General features: G+C 35.4%; 1 protein-coding gene and 1 long non-coding RNA gene across 3 annotated transcripts in view; one reads left to right on the top strand and one right to left on the bottom strand.

The window, feature by feature from the left end:
* The first annotated feature begins 912 nt into the window (after positions 1-912).
* Positions 913-16,813, top strand: part of LOC136835903 (uncharacterized) — a 24,503-nt gene continuing 8,602 nt past the window's right edge. The window contains exons 1-2 of the long non-coding RNA XR_010852278.1: positions 913-1,022; positions 3,354-3,455. This is a non-coding gene — a long non-coding RNA (uncharacterized lncRNA). The remainder of the gene's footprint in view (positions 1,023-3,353; positions 3,456-16,813) is intronic.
* Positions 4,450-12,451, bottom strand: LOC136835896 (gamma-butyrobetaine dioxygenase-like). 2 transcript variants are annotated; one of them, XM_067099752.1, is made up of 10 exons: positions 12,308-12,451; positions 9,281-9,357; positions 8,630-8,750; positions 8,102-8,289; positions 7,366-7,497; positions 7,062-7,255; positions 6,783-6,888; positions 6,404-6,618; positions 5,929-6,086; positions 4,450-4,624 (listed from the first exon to the last, which is right to left on the bottom strand). In XM_067099752.1, the coding sequence occupies exons 2-10, from the start codon at positions 9,341-9,343 to the stop codon at positions 4,464-4,466; spliced, it is 1,338 nt and encodes a 445-aa protein (XP_066955853.1). In that variant the 5' UTR covers positions 9,344-9,357; positions 12,308-12,451; the 3' UTR covers positions 4,450-4,463. The 2 variants fall into 2 exon arrangements, with proteins under 2 accessions (XP_066955853.1, XP_066955864.1); XM_067099763.1 differs by lacking the exon at positions 12,308-12,451 and adding an exon at positions 12,156-12,278.

The raw sequence follows: 16,813 nt of genomic DNA, 5'->3' as shown, positions 1-16,813 counted from the left end.
GGCCCCAAACTTTCGGGTCCAAATATAAATGGGGCCCTTGACCATTTTGGGGCCACTGGCTTTAGCTTGTCCTCTCATAGTGGCAATGGTTAAATTTCGCATTTTGGCCCCCCCGTCACTTTGGGGCCGGGATTTCAAACAGCCGTCCCCCCCCGGAACACCGCTGATGACTTGGTCCGTAGACTCAGTATATCTCTGCACTACTGTTCATAAATATGAAACGAATTTGCGGGTGTCACAGAACTTCGGTGAAGTGGAACCAAAATATAAGAAGCGAACTGTAACATCAATAATATAAAAATCTCCGGTACTGGTACAAATGATTGGAAAATGTAACAAAATCACACTAGTTATAAAATAGGTGACAACCGTTCAAATTAGAATGAAAAAATGTTACAATACTTTCATTGAAAATGTATTTTCATGTACATATCCATTTATACATAATTTCATACGCTTGAATCACAGTCGATAATTATAGGTCTTCATGTTATGCTCATTTTTGTTTAATAATGAATGTGCTTGACCACTAGAAAGTGTGATTGAATGAGATACAAAGAAAACAAGCTTCCTGTTACATTAATATAGAGCATAAAACATCATTATGCGTGCATCAAGGCAGGATTTTACATAAACAATAAGCCAATGAGACCGAAAAATTATCATTAAATGGTAAAAATATAACTAATGACAACTGATTTTATACGACATCCGACTTCGTGACTGGCTCTGGCTTTAGAGTAAACTATTGTATATTTACCCAATACTAAAGCAATTATCAGAGGGAAAAATTATATCAGTGTAAAAAATTGACCTTTTGTGATCTTTCTGCATTATTAAAATTTGGTTTATTTATATCAAAATCTGTGCGACTCACATATGAAAGGGAATACGAACACCTAATACACGAGACAATGTTTTGGTGTAACTGTCTTTCCTTAGTGGCTTAGTGCGATTTGATGGAACTCTTAAATTTTACGAAAGAAGTTAATTAATAACGAAACGTGAAACCCAACTCTTAAGTAAGTAATGGCATTTATTTATATAACATCATAACCATGAAAAATGGAAGGGAATTTTTTGATACTTAGAGAATTAGTTGTACTTCTTTAGGAGCCAAGTCATTGACGTAGCCTCCATAGGCTTAGCGTACGTGGGCTAATTTAAAAACAAAAGAAGTTGCCTGGTTATCGTGTTTGGTCCCAGATCATAGTCGTTGTTTTACACTACCCATATATCTATAAAATTGGGAAGGACCTCGGTGGCAAACTAGGTTGTTGGGTTTCCTTGACCATCAGTATGGCCCATACCTACGGTCAGTTGGCTAATTACTCAGTAGTTTTGGTAGAGTTGACTTTATAATATGTTAAAGTTAACCATTTTAAGCAAAGACCTTATCCTTATACTGTACAAGTCAAGTGCAGAGATCTTATATTTATGCTGGGTACTAGGCCAAGTGGCCTAGCTTAATGTTAGTAGGCCTAGTAGTCCAACAATCTTTGCTTCATGCCACCAAATAAATCAGAATTATCCCACATCTTCCAGGATGTGTCCCTCCACCACAATGTGGTCATCTTCCTTCATTTCTTCTTCCTTAGCATGTCATATGTTTTGACATTGAAAATCCTGTAAGCCTACTCCCTGTACATGGTGTAATCCTGAGCATTTTCAATCCCTTGTGTTACAGTCAGTGCTACCCAAAGGCTTAGTTAACGTTTGCTTGAGTTTTGCTCTTTGACTCGCCAGTAATCTGTGATCATCCTTGCCTCAGTGTCCACACTTTGCCCTTGACTGTATTTTATTTTATTTTATTTTTTCAGTGCAAAAATGGATGTACATTTAACCTCACCGAACGGAAAGAGTGTGAATTTGTTGTGTGGATAAATGTATAGAGAAAGGATTGAATGCTCTGGAATGACAGTGTAAATTACCAAATTAGGCTAGTTGACCACAGTACATTTGCATATTGGCTCAAGGAAAATATTGAGTATTTTACGTTAATACCTGTTATCAATGTCGGAGATTTTTACAAATTTACTCTTATCAAGAGATTTACCACCTTTGTGTATGTTCACCTTGGGGTCTGGTACTGGACATGGCATTCATGTGATAGGGCGAGGTATTGAAGTAAAAAATGCTCAATATTTTGCATGTATGGGCTTACTGATGTGGATGAATGTGGGTGAGAAAATGGGTAATACTGTACTGTAGTTAAGTGCCTGATGGGAAATTTCCATGCTTGATCACATTCAGTCCTGTGTGTAGTGAAATATGAATGGAGTACAGCATGCACATAGTTCATTACTGTACTTAGAATCTGCATTTTTATGCTTTGGTTCATGGTTTCCAATAACTAAAGTTAGGCATACCGTAATGGCCTACTGTATTATGAATTGAAACTTGTTTATCAGGAGGATGAGCAAAATTGCTGTAAGCTTCTGTATGATTTTTATTTTTAATTCACCAATAACTGTTTGTTTAATTTTTATTTTCTAGATAATAGTCAAATAAAAATGTAGTGAACGTTGTATGGTCGAGACATTAAGTTTTAGTTGTATTGCCTGACACATTAGTATTCTTGGGTATTAGTACTTAATGTTTATCTATTGTGGTTAATTTGGTCATTGTATTTTTATGAAAACATCATATGTATTGCCTGACACATTAGTATTCTGGGGTATTTGTACTTAATGTTTATCTATTGTGGTTAATTTGGTCATTGTGTTTTTATGAGAAATAATGTTTAGCGTTACATGAAGGTAAAGGCATTTTTTCTTTTCCTGATGCAAGGAAATGTTGTACAGTATTTTATGATTAATAAGTTTTTATGAAAAAAGTTAGGTATATATTTTTGGATCATGTCAAGATTAGCAAACCCAACATCTCCATGTCAAGAACAGCGAACCCATTGATCCCCATGTAAAGAATGGCCAGCCCTTTCCGGTCCGAATTCCAATTCCTCATGAGGGCTAGTACCAAACATGGCGAAACATTGATTCATCTGCACTTTTTCGCTGTGTTTAGTACAAGCTCCTGTGGCGTGTCAAATGTATTTCACCTTGTTTAGTACTAGCCCCTTGGTGATCAAATGTCTGGTACCGAGTGTTCATGTCTAGAACAGCGAACCCGATTATTCCCATGTAAAGAATAACGAACCCAATAATCTTCTCTTAAAGAATAGTGAACCCTGCTGTGAGTGGGTTCGCTAATCTTGACACGATCCATATTTTTGTTTAAATATAGTATCACATTTTGCTGTTCAAACATTTGGCATTCCAAAAATGCTAGGTTAATTTTTTTGTGAATATTGGTAGGTAATAATGTATACATAAAGTTTGTATTTTTATTTACAGATTTGAAAAAGATCTTTTTGAATCTCATTGATTCAGAGTGTGAGGAGCAATAGATGATGAGCATGAAAATAATGAGGATAATTATGAAGTTATCCCATACGAGTAAGTACTTTAAGTTGATTATCCAAATGATATTACAGTTGTTAGGTGTGTGTATGAAGTACAGATTTTCTTCACGTGTTCTGACTTTATTGTGCTGGGCTGAGCAATGTCATATATGGTAGAACTAAGTTTCTCTCTCCATAAACTACAACTTGTGTAATTCTTGGGAAATACAAAAGAACGGGTAAATTCTTCAGTCCCAGAAGTTCACTGTGTTGAAAAGCCCAAGTGAGCTTGTCTGGATATTTGTATGTCTGTGGTAAACTTTAAGGATTTTCAATATCATGCAATCAGTTTCAATGCAATCAGTTTCAACGAAACTTAACTCAAAGCATCTTGCATAGCCTAATTGGGATTCAAGTTTGTTCAGAAGGTAATCATACTTTATCCAAAGGGAAGATAGTTAAGAAATAGTGAAAATAGGTTAAGGTAGTTTAAAATGACAAATCATATGCAAAAGCTCGCTTATGTAGTGTAGGTTCAAGTTCATTCAAAACCATGGGCCCTGGGGCCAGGATGATGGGTCCAAAGTTTAAGAGGCATAGTATGTGAAATCTGTAAAAATAATCATATCAGGAACAACAGAGCCACAGTATGTCAAACTAATATGTAGTTATCTTTATGAAATTTAGGTTAAAGTTCAACTTGTGGCCCCAGGGACCTGAGTGGGCCCAAAATAAGGGTCCATAATTTTATATAGGAAATGTAAGGAAAGTCTTGTACTGTACTTGGAAGTGCATGAAGGTAGCTTAGGTTATTAGTACAGCCCATGTTCCTCTTGTTATTATTAGGATGTTTATTCAGAACACAGAGTTTTTAAAAATGAAAATTTGTTTTCATGTGTTAATCATCAATCTCAAAAACTAGTAACCATTGCATAATCTGAGAATGAAGGTTTTGAAAAATTCAGTGCACTTTAGTGTATACAAATAGATATCTACAGCTCATTATTTTTAAAGGAACATCCACAACCAGGAAAGGAAAAGGTAGTAAATGTATACATTCTTTTTATTTGTGGTAGATATCATATTTTTCTTGTAACACTCTCCTTTTTGACAAAGCCTCATCCCAGTCCAGATAGACCTGGTCCATATAACGCTCTCCTAGTGCTCCATCATAAGCTGTTCGACCATGAAGGAGTCGTGTGTTATCCATCACAAGGGTTTCTCCTGCAGAAAAGAAAAAGTTCTTTAACATTATTTTTACTCAATGCTTAACCTCTATGAGACAAAAGCTTTTAAAGCATGAACACAGAGTACACAAAGTAGTACGTTATAGTTTTAGTTGTGTCTTTAGCTAAATATACCCTTCATTACAAGACTTTTTCTCTTGTTAATTTTATTTGAGTTTTTGCATCCAGTTATGTCATCTACTGCAAAACAGTAGGGCCACACCATCTGTTAGTATGATGTCAGTACTTGAATATAGAAGAACAAACAAAACATGGATGATGAGATCTGGTTTTTCCTTGTTGGTATGTGAATTACTCTATACGTTTATACCCCGTCATGATAACAGCAGTAGTAGTTGTAGTAGTAGTAGTAGTAGTAGTAGTAGTAGTAGTAGTAGTTAAAGTCATCACAACTACCTGGTTTTATTCCTTTGTCTTGTGGTGGAGGGGTACAGGATTTATGTCAAATATCACATTTTCACTGGTACTTTGTGGATGCAGACAGGTGTTTACTGATGTGCTCAGTCAATGTAGCTTGTAGAATATGGAAATTGAAACTATTGAAATTTCAGTTTAAGACATAAAAGCTAAAGATGTAGTTTTGTCATTACCAAGGGAGCTGATTCCATTGATTTCATTCTGCATTAGGCAGCCTAGAGTTAGGCCATTTTTTCCTGTCTTAGCTTCTGTTTAAAATAAATGAGAAGGAAACCTTCTCCTTTCACCCCAAAGGTACAGTATATAGCCTTGTTAGACATATTAGCTTATCATAGCTTCATGAGGTCTGAATTTTCATCATGAATGTTATCGTCGTAAAAATTCCCGGTACTCGTCACTCCAAATTCCACTGGGAGGGGTGCATAATATTTATTAAGTTACTACGATTTTATGGTAGTATAGCAAATTAGCTGCCAAAAAAAGGCAGATGGTGTGCTGACATATGCTCTTCTTTGCCACTATACAGTACTTGGTTAACTGTTCCTCCCAGCTATATTTTAAATTACATACAGTGTTTACAGTGTCTTGCTCTTTTCCATGTAACTGTTATTATGATAACATAGTGATAACTAAGAATCTTAGTGTAAAGTGAATCATGCATTGTAGCATCTAATGTGAAATATCCTCATTAGCCTCAGGAATGGACAGGTTGTAACAAATCGGCAAAACCAGCAAGAATATTTGAATTGAAGCTTAGTCAAGGATGATAATTGTCAGGAAGGAAAACCATAGTTGTTAAGGTTGGCTAATCTCTTACCTATGGAATTTTTTTTTTATTGTGTATGAGCCTTCAAAAATGCTTACCATCTTGTAGCTTAAATCTGGTTGCCTCTTGGTACATAATTTTGTTGTAAAGTCGGAGAGCTTTATACCAAGACTTCACCTTTTCAGCTGGTACGTCCAAGAATGAGTCTCGTAATTGAGAATTATTAACTCTAATAACTTTCCCATCTCGATTTAAACTGAAATATAATATTGAAAGTCTTGTAAAGAATTCCAAAGTTTCTAAATTTTATCCAAGTTCTGAAAGAAAATTATCATCTAGTGGAATGTTGCGAAATACAGTATATTAAGCAAGTAAAATTAAGACTTAAATGGAAATATGTACATATATGTCTTTATTCGATTGTATATAACTTATGTATAAGGTAGTAAGGGATTATTAGAACAGTATTCAACGTCTACACTTCCAATATTATCACCCGTCCTTGTGCATATATCCATCAACTCCATTCCCCAGAAACAGATTTTAAATTGAAAGTAGGTAACTTGTACAAACACAATCATTGGTATGTTGAGCAGCTTATGAAACTCAGTGGTTTCCTGTTCTACCAGAGCTGAACCCTTATTCCAGAAGTAAACAGGGGTCTCAGTAAGGATATTGTACTCTTGAGGATGATGCTCTTTCAAGTACTTAGCCACCCAGAAGCCATCCGCTAAATCGTTTTCTCCACCAGGACCCGTGAACTGAGTAATGCAGTGCAAGAATATGATCTGTCAGTGATATAAAAAGTTATTTAAACTACCAGTTTAGAGGTAACACAGATAATCTTCTGAATAAGGTGACAGTCTAGTTCTCTTACAGTAGAAATAATTGAAAATACTATTTACATATGTTAGTTAAATGGGTCTTTTTCAAATCTGAACTGACAACTTACCCCTGGGACATATTCATAGTAAGGCAGATCGTTATGCATTCCCAACTTGCTATCTGTGTAGGCCAGGCTGTTTGCTCCGACCTTGTTGCGTATGGGGTAGTGTATCCTGAAATATAACTTAGTATTAAGATGAAATTGATAATTGAAATCTTGAATTTTGAGCAAATGATATGAGACTTTTGTTCATAGATGTAAGAAATATGTACTGTACTATACATGCAGTTTTATATGTCACGATTGTTTTTCATAACATACTCTTCTTTCTGTGAAACAACTCACCCATAGTGTGTTGGTTTGATGAATCCTACTTTATTAACAATCTCAAAAGAAGCTTGGGGTTTTTTGGGTGTATTTTGAATTACAGAGATCCCCATCTTCTCCATAACTATCAACCAATCTAGAAGCGCCTTGTCATCGGACAAAATAGCACGATAATCAAATGTTTGAATGTTTACAGCAGGACCCCACAATTCCTGTAAAATTAAAAAATACTAATTAATGTGTAATTTTCGCCAGCATCTTTTGTACATTTACATAAACAAGTTTATAAAAACTTTGCAGAAAAACTTTGAAATGCAGTTACCTTTTCTAGAGCCAATTCGTGCCTCTTTTTGGATCTGGATATGCTAGTGAAGGAGCGTTCTTGCAACCACCGTTGCTCAAAATGGCTTATGTGTCCACTATCCCAGCTAATCATGACACCACCTTTATCCACCTGTGGAATATTCACAAATTATTATATTGTTAGCTTGATAAATTTATATGAACAGTAGTTAACAAGGTTTAAAGGTGATTGTGCCTGGATGCAGTGCAATACAGAGGATTTACTTGCTCTAAAAAATTCAAGTACTCAATTTTGTTTAGACCACAGGACAGGCAGCTTAAGACCTAATAAAAAAAAAAATTAAGGAAGGAGGAGGGATGCAGGGTGGGACATGACAGACCTGAGTCTTTAAATAATGAGCTTATTTGTCAAAATTTATAATACAGTACTGTATTTGTTACAAGCCCTATAGTATTTACAGGGCACTTTCAGTTTTTTTTTTTTTTTTTTAGCTTAGTGGCATACAGAATTTTATTTATTTTACGTGAGAAATAGTACGTACATATAATAGTAGTTTTCAAAGAACTATTTTTCATTAGTTAGCACTTTTTTAGGACACCACCAGTATTAAACTATATTCGTTTAATTTTATGAAGCCACATTTATTGCAAATTAGCCAGTCATTTGTAAAAGAGATAACGCTGTCAGGACAATTGAAAGTGGTAGTAGGGAGAGAATTCAGACCTCATATCCTGATGATCTATTTCCGACTTACTTGCACGTCCAAAGGTCGATCTTCATCACTCCAGTCATCCAGAACTAGACGTCGGGTGAAAGATTTGTTGTCATAGCATCGAGGGCATTGGCAGTTGTCTCTTAGCCAGCAGTAGGGGAAGTCTCCAGTGGTTCCATCGCTAAACTTCACTCTTAAGAAGTCTGTATCATTCGTTGCTGAAGTTATCCCTTAATGTTAGGAAAAAATAAAACTTGAGACTCATCCATGCATTTATTGTTTGTTAGAGTCCAGGGGTCCCCACCAGGCCTTATTATACTCTTGGGCACCTTACCAAGGGCTTGTGTTGGCCAGACTAATCTAGAACCTGTGAACCAGTATTGGTTGGAGGATGACATTATTAAATATGAATGTCTCCAGTAAATTACTAAAATGTAAATTGTGTTATTTATATTTCAAATGATATACTTTTTTCTTTTAATAAGAAACACACCATATGGGTCATTAACAAGGGTTGTTCTTACCAGAATTACTGAGTAGACAATTGATTTGATATTTTGTTAATCTTACCTGGAGAGCTTTGCTGACTTCCTATGACAGGATGGTTTTGGGTAGAGACCTGGTGTGGAACTCTCGTTGGTTTATTTAAAGTAAAGAACCTTCTTGGTATTGGTGGTGCCGAATGTTGTGTCTGGAATAAAAAGTGGGTTATTGTGATGTTTAGCTTTAAATATAAAATGTAATTTAAGGGGTTAAACGTTTAGGATTTCCCAAAACCTATTCAAGGTTCTGTTTGTCTGTTAATTTTCTTTCTCAACTTTAGACGTGGACTTTCAGTGCAATGGCATTGCTCATTAAACAGTAGTAGTAGTAGTAGTAGTCTAAATGTTGAACAGTAGCATAGAAAGAATTGTTCAAAGTAAGGTCACCCATTTTCTCGCTCACATACATAGAAAGTCTGCAAAGATCCAATTAAAACATTCCAGCAACATGGCGAGTTTGTTTTTCATTCATGCATGTATGTATTATTATTCATAAGCACTTGTGTGCAAATTTATACCGATTTGGGTAAGCTAAATCTGCTTCCCATAACAGTCTCTCTCTCTCTCTCTCTCTCTCTCTGTCTTTCATACACACACACATCAATAAATTGATGAGAGACCACCAGTACGCAGAAAGAATATTATCCTAGGAAATGCTGACAAATCAGAAGTCCCTTACCAGCATGGACAGTTTCAGCGCCGATGATAAGCATCTCAAATTCCTCTGATTTATGAGGGCCATCTTTGGGAGCGTCTCTGAAAAAAATTATATGTATATATAATCCGATTTATAACACTTTCATTCACTTTGTTATTGTTTTTCAAACATGTTCGAACCAACGTTGATGTATATATTATACTTGGTTATTTTAAGTAGTTAATTTTTTTATTCTATTCCATCATTATTTCAGTTTTTTCCCCTTTAGAAGAACCACTTTTTATTTATGATAAAGGAAATTGTCATTTCATGATTATAAGATTCCATATTTTTGTGGCGAGAAATATCAGCCTGTATTACATGCTAGATATGTTCATACTTTTAGTTATCACTAACGTTTTAATTTTTTTTTTTTTGTATATCATCCGGCCTTTTCGATAGTATACAGAACCAGAATTGTTTAAGACGAATAAAGATATTGAACTGGATATGTTTAAGTAATGCACGTTTACAAACACATCCATACATTAAAGAAATACAAAGTAGATTTGGTATAATAATACCGTCAATTAACTGGCCAGAATTATAATTAACGTATGAAAACGCAGATCGATTTAGCTGATTTATGGCAGCGTATGAAATTCTACTTCGGTTTTTTTAATTTTCTCAAAAGTGTCTTGGTGAATGGCTCGTATTGTTGTCGGGAAAAATAAAGCTGCGCCAAGGTTAAAGCGAATTCGAAGGTCACAGCGTTAGAACTGTAACCTGATAATAAGTTGTCCGAATAGGCAACAGATATGACGTTGCCGGGAATCCCTTAATTTGTGTTGGGAATTGGACAAAAAGGCTGTACTTGAGAAATACTGATGTCAGTTACTTAAACTGGAAAATACTTCGGTGGTTAGTACTAATGATATGACGTAGAACATAGGAACAAATTAAACCGCAGGTAATCGTCTAGATTTGACCATATGCGTTGTTCGTTGTTGCTATCAAAGCTATATAAGTCACGAGTATTGCATGTCCTTTATAGATTGTTTTTATAAATATTACGCTCTCCTGTGCATGAACTTTTTTTTTTTTTTTTAGCCGAGCAGAATGGAAGGTCGTGGTAGGAATACAGGAGGATGGGTTGGTTGTTTTAGACGAAGGTGATTATTTAAAAAAATGCATATAATAAAACGCGGGTAAGGGTTGGGATGGTAATAAAGATTTAAGGAAGTGTAATTTGTTCTAGAAGGAAGTTACTGTAGGAAGATTAGTCACCAAATGAACCTTGTAAGAGATGCCAATTGAAAGATGCTTTCAGAAGAGAACAGCCCTGGGACAGTAGAAAAATTAGTCTTGAGGTTTTGGTGAATGTGGAAGTGGTGAATGTGAAAGAAAGAAGAAAGGCAAAGTTAACCGATGTATATTTTAGTCAAATTGCTAAGAGCTGTACGATAGCTTTGGGATGGAAGTAAGGCATGTGTTGAGTTTATAGGCAGGGGAGTGACTGGTTTGATTTGAAAATGAGGCTGAGGCAGTTTTGTGATGTATCTCCGTGGCTATCTTACCCTTTTGATCACTTCTTATGCTGTGACACATTCACAATACAATCTAATTTTCATGAAGCACTGACTAGGCAGTTTTGGCAATTTCCAACTGACCCCTTTGTTTTTGTAATGCTTTTTTTGTATGAGACCCTTTGTTTGAATGTTTTTTTTATGAAAAGACCTCGATTTCATGTCATGAATGTGAGGATCGAAGCGAGAAATCAGAGAAAGGACAGTAGGTGTAGGTCCAAAATCGTTGGATGAGATGGATCGTGAATGAAGTGTGGAATGGCTAATGTTTCTGGATGTTACAACACTGATTGGGGATAGTGAAGAGAAATTCCAGGGACAAGTGAGAGGGTTTGAAAGTTTTTACAAGAGGGAAGTTGAGTGTAAATGTAAGCAAGAGTTGGGTTGTAGATGGCAAATAGAAACCGGGAAGATGGAGCAATGAATGTTAGTATGGACGGTAGAAGAAAGAAGAAGCACAGTCCCATAGGAGGTCGGGAGAAAATATTTCGGATGTTGGTAGATGAGAGGAGGAGTGAATCATAGATTTGGTGAAGGAAGGAAGGTAACAGGATGTGTGCATAATTGGAATGTCTGTGGAAGGGCTCTTACTTCCAGGAGAGAGAGAGAGAGAGAGAGAGAGAGAGAGAGAGAGAGAGAGAGAGAGAGAGAGAGAGAGTCAGTCCACATTAGACTCAGGTGAATGGCGTATTTTGTGTAAGGAGTTCATCCACGATTCAGAAGTTGAAGTGTGAATGTGGCAGTGATCGCTGTCCTGTCTCGACTCGGGAGCCACCCATTTCTCCATAATACACACATTTATAAGAGAGCAAGTTAGTTTTATTATAGTCTGAAGTCGAAGTAATACCGTACCAATCAGCCATATTATTATTATTATTATTATTATTATTATTATTATTATTATTCGCTAAAATAGATCCGGACGAAATGAGGAATCATATTATCAAGCACAATATTTTTTTGGTAAGAATTTGCGTCCGGTAAATATTTCCACCATAAGTTAATTGTACTGTACCAATAACTACCTAAGCGTTTACTTTAGAGGGCGTTGGAGGAAGATGAAATCTATCATCGGTTATTTATTGTGCTACAAATAATGCCATGCTGTTAGTTTTAAAACAATTCGTTATGTAAATACGCAAGAGCAGTTTAAAAATAATTCGTTATGTAAATATACAAGAGCAGGTAAAAAAAACCTGATCTAATTTTGCGTTCTTTTCGATTCAGAGCTTCTCATGGCATGATCACCAGATTTTAGAGTGTGTTTACGTCATTCAAAATATTCACATACTGTATGTGAACAGATCAAACGAGTGAAGTACTGAACGCACGATAATGCTTGTAGTATGACTTATAGGTGAAGATGTAGGCTACTCTTGAAGCCTTAGAACACCAGTAGCAAAGTTGCAATCTAGATGTCACTGGCGGTGTTTATTGAAAACCGCACACTCCAATTGTTTACTGACGCGAATGTACAGCGTACCTTGAAAACCTGATTAGCACGTAAACGTAGGTCATCACCTCACTCAAGACAGATACAAACTGAGAATCAAAACGAATCTGTTGGCAACTTGGCACAGAGTACGAACGGCATGTTTGTATTGACGCTCTCAAGGCTGTTACAAGCGCGGGAGAGGTTTCCGTCCTTAAATAGGCGACTTGGCAACTTGGAAGTCGAGTCCTCAGCTTTGAAGAGATACAGAAGATCGATCCTAGAAATTTTAACAGAAGTATTCGTGCCCCATGGGTGATAATCAACCGTGGATGCACGTCTATATGGATAAGTATTTATGCAGTGAAATTTCAGATGTCTTAAGCTGGGAAACGTCGATGAGAATATTTTTCCCCATTATCCCTTTACGTGATATTAACACACGAGTGGTGAATGGTTATTAACATGATTGCATTTTAGACATTTATTTCATCTCACACAACGAAAAAGTATAACCAGATACTTCCGTAAGGACTGTGGTGTGGCGTTTATGATTTTACTGTTGCAAATTATGTAACTGCTGGGGTACAGCTGCCTTACTGCGCTGTGCATGAGTGTTTTGGAAGTAAGGTTCCGAAATTGTCGCCACGCCTTTTTACCATAACATTCAGAAAACTTTTGGACATAATAATGATAATGTTATTATTCACGAAAAACTGAAATTTTCAATTTTCAGCAATGAATTTAACATTTAAGAATTTATCGGTATAAAACTCGTCGATCGTGGTATAGAGGGTTCTTGGGGGTTCTCGAAGTTAAAGGTGCATCTGTCGTAAATATATATATATATATATATATATATATATATATATATATATATATATATATATATATATATATATATATATATATATATATATATATATATATATATATATATATACTGTATACATATTATATAATGTATGTGTATATCTATTTATGTATCCATTGGTAGACAGCGGTAATCGAAGAAAGGATATTAAAATATACTGTTCCTAATTTTTGAATTTTTTGCAGTACAGTGACGTGGCTGATTTTCAGTCCAAAGTTTTGCCTTGTGCGATGTCTGAAACTTTGAGATACCGGTATCTGTTAATCCACTGTAGCCTATGTGATAGTAACTATTCTCTTTGCATATATTTCTCCTCTTTGCTTTCTAACCTTTAAGTCTCAATTTTCCTTTCAGCGCTGAATTACCTCATAGGCCCCAGCGCTTGGCCTTTACCCAAAATTCTATATTCCAATTCCAGTTCCAATACTATAACAGATAACGTTGTTCAACGGTTACTAGCGCAAGTCTATTATGAATGTTATGCATTTGGATTAAGAACATAATTTGTTGATTATCTTGATTAACGAAATGTCCCACTTCTCTGTTTGTAGCATCATCTTACAGAGTATTTTTCATTGAGCTGTAGTGATACGCTGATTTTCAGAATATAATCTAATTCTTCAACCAGTTCTACACCTTGTCGTTTTTGTTTGCTAGAACATAGACACCTCCGCCGTTCTGAAATTGGGCAGGGCGAAGGAACCATTTTTAGCCTGTTTACCTTGTAGATTGTTGTTGCATACGATTGACTTCCTTGTAGAGGTTGCTTCGTCACATATTTTGTGGTCTCATAAATTTCTGGTGTTATGATTCATTTACCTTACAGTAAAGGAGAGCCCCCACCCTTTTTTTTTCAGAAAGGAAGACTAGGCTATTCAAGTTGTTTCATCCTCTTGAAGTATGCAATGTAGGCTTATCGGAAACCGCATATTCTGAATTGGGTATTCAGAGAGGTCCTACAATAAATGGAGATAACGATGTTATTTAAATATTAAATTAAAACGGTAATTGAAATGATGGTTCATTGTGAATTCTCTTGGCCAAATCACAGTCGTCTTTAAATTACGCGCATTCCCTAAGCTGCGCCAGGAGATCTTCTTCCTGCATTAGGTATTTGAGACCATTTACTCAAGAAAACAGGACGATATCTCCCAAAACCCATGACGTAACAGGGTAATGTCATGCCTATGCCTGAAATGGTTACTCTGAAGCTGAGAACAGCATTGCTAAACGTTACAAGATGAATTTTGATACGTCCCCTTTTCTTTTCCTTGGGCGTGGGAATTTTGATTTTAAAAAAGATATTTTTAACATTGTTCACGTTTGTCATTTTTAATTTTTTTTCTATATATGGAACCATAATGGTGCAACGTGCAGATCGTTATCTATGTGTTATTTTTTCAAGGGTGTTAGCTTATGCTGTGAGGTTTCATTTCTTTTATTCTTATATTTTATCTTAAAGTTGTGGGTTTTCTATGGCTAATACTTACTATTTATATATATATATATATATATATATATATATATATATATATATATATATATATGTATGTATGTATATATATATATATATATATATATATATATATATATATATATATATACATATATATATATATATATATATATATATATATATATATATATATGTATATATATATATATATATATATATATATATATATATATATATATTATATATATATATATATTATTTATACTGTTATTTCAGAGAACTGCCTGCCTTGAATTTAAAATTAATTCCCAAAATCCTTGCACCATCGGGTCATTTTTGAAGCCCAAGGACGAAGTTAGTCCGTTGTTTACATCCAACGTCGTTTACAAGTATACTTATCCCTGGTGTAACCAGGGCGACTTGTTGGATGTACCTAAAGACTGCTGAGCCGCATAGACGCCCATAGAGGAGTTAGTTTCAGAACCGGGAGCAGATTGTCCAACATAAGGAACCATTCCAAATTATGCAAAACATCCAGTGACAACAGAGATTTTCGAATAACAGGACAAACAAAGAAAGAAGCGACTTGACAACATTAGAGTCCATAATGATAAAAGTAACTGTTCCATCATTAAACCCCCGAACATCGTCTACTCAACTGCTTATTGCTTGATGGTCCTATTTGCCTTATCGTTACCTCATTTTTTTCCTCTTTTTTTATTTTTGATTTGTTTTGTATTTTTCTCTTTGTGTTTCAACAGTTTAGTTTAGCTCCCGTCTTGGTAGGTCCTTCTTTTAGTGTCATAGTGTCTTTGATATTTTTAAAAGAATTAACATTTTAAATGAGATAATACTGTAGTGTTTTTAATTAGTTGTTATAGTAAATGTTTTTATGAATAATTATTGAGAGTCAACTCGCTGCATTTCAGTCTTGAAGATGCAACAATGTAGTTGTGAAACGTTGGCATTAGCAATAAACTATCAATTGTATCGAGGGCCTTTCCCTGGAGGCCTACGAGTATGTCGAGAGTTGCAACTCTGGTGTTGGAGTGTGTGTGTGTATATATATATATATATATATATATATATATATATATATATATATATATATGTATGTATGTATGTATGTATGTATATATATATATATATTCCGAATGAAGTGCCATAAAACACTAGTTAAACGTTGAAACCATATATTTCAGGCACTTGTTTCTGTTTACTTCACAATTTAGAATATGGACAAATGGAAAGTTACAATGGTATATATACAAAAACATGAAGGTGTGGCCTCAGGCCTCCGATTTGATGTAGGAATGTCAGCGTTTCTTAAAAAAAAGAATGACCAAATTTTTAGAATTTTGGCCTCACTAGCTCCCACTTGGCGATGGATCTGTGTATGTCGCACGTTTCTTGGGTCATCTTCTTTTTCATCATTGTTAAGGTGTCAATGGCGTCCGATTTCCAATGTCCTATGACAGGTTCATATTGTTGGTTATGATTGATGATAGCAGATTAAGCATCTTTCTTTTGTACGGACAGCTTCTCACCTTTTCCGTCCGCCCCAACCTCTTGTTAATGACATGCCCTGTATTTCTAATATGTAGGAAAATTCCCGAACTCTCCAGCGTAACGTAATCTTTTGTGCTCTGTTATTCTTTGCGAGGCGATTTCTATGCCTACATAAATGTCATGACAATTACTACGGTATCTTGTAAACTCCGATTCTTCCCTTTTGTTATTTAAGTATCGTTAACGAGCGAACTCCCGATGGATTTGGGATAATGGAAAATGAACGTTATTAGAACTAGTTTTGCTCGGTGGCCTTTTGGATGTTTTCATCGTATGGAAGCTTTATTTTTGTTGTTAAAATCTAAAATCTGTTGTGCGGGACCTCTGTAGTATATTTTATTTGCTTTATCAAATAATAGCCCTCTCGATAATGTTGTGGTGGATAGAGCAGTTAAAAGTTAGGTGTTGGCGGATCGTGTTATTTCTTGATCCAGGTACTCATTTGAACATATCAAGTCCTCTGAGGAATAGTGAATTTGAATGATTTTCGGAGACGTCGTGGTAAGAAGTCCAAAATCATTTGTAGGAGACAGCGAAGGTGGGTTTTCTATATACTGTAAATGCATACCTGTTCTGTTTTCTTATGATCAGTACATCTAGGAAAGTAAGTTTTCCGATAAATCTTTTCCCATTCTGTTTTAAAATGACAGCTGGTCGG

This window comes from Macrobrachium rosenbergii, chromosome 4 (genome assembly GCF_040412425.1).
Source record: "Macrobrachium rosenbergii isolate ZJJX-2024 chromosome 4, ASM4041242v1, whole genome shotgun sequence".
NCBI lineage: Eukaryota > Metazoa > Arthropoda > Malacostraca > Decapoda > Palaemonidae > Macrobrachium > Macrobrachium rosenbergii.
The sequence above is the reverse complement of the archived record's forward strand: the minus strand, read 5'-3'. Positions and strand labels throughout refer to the sequence as shown.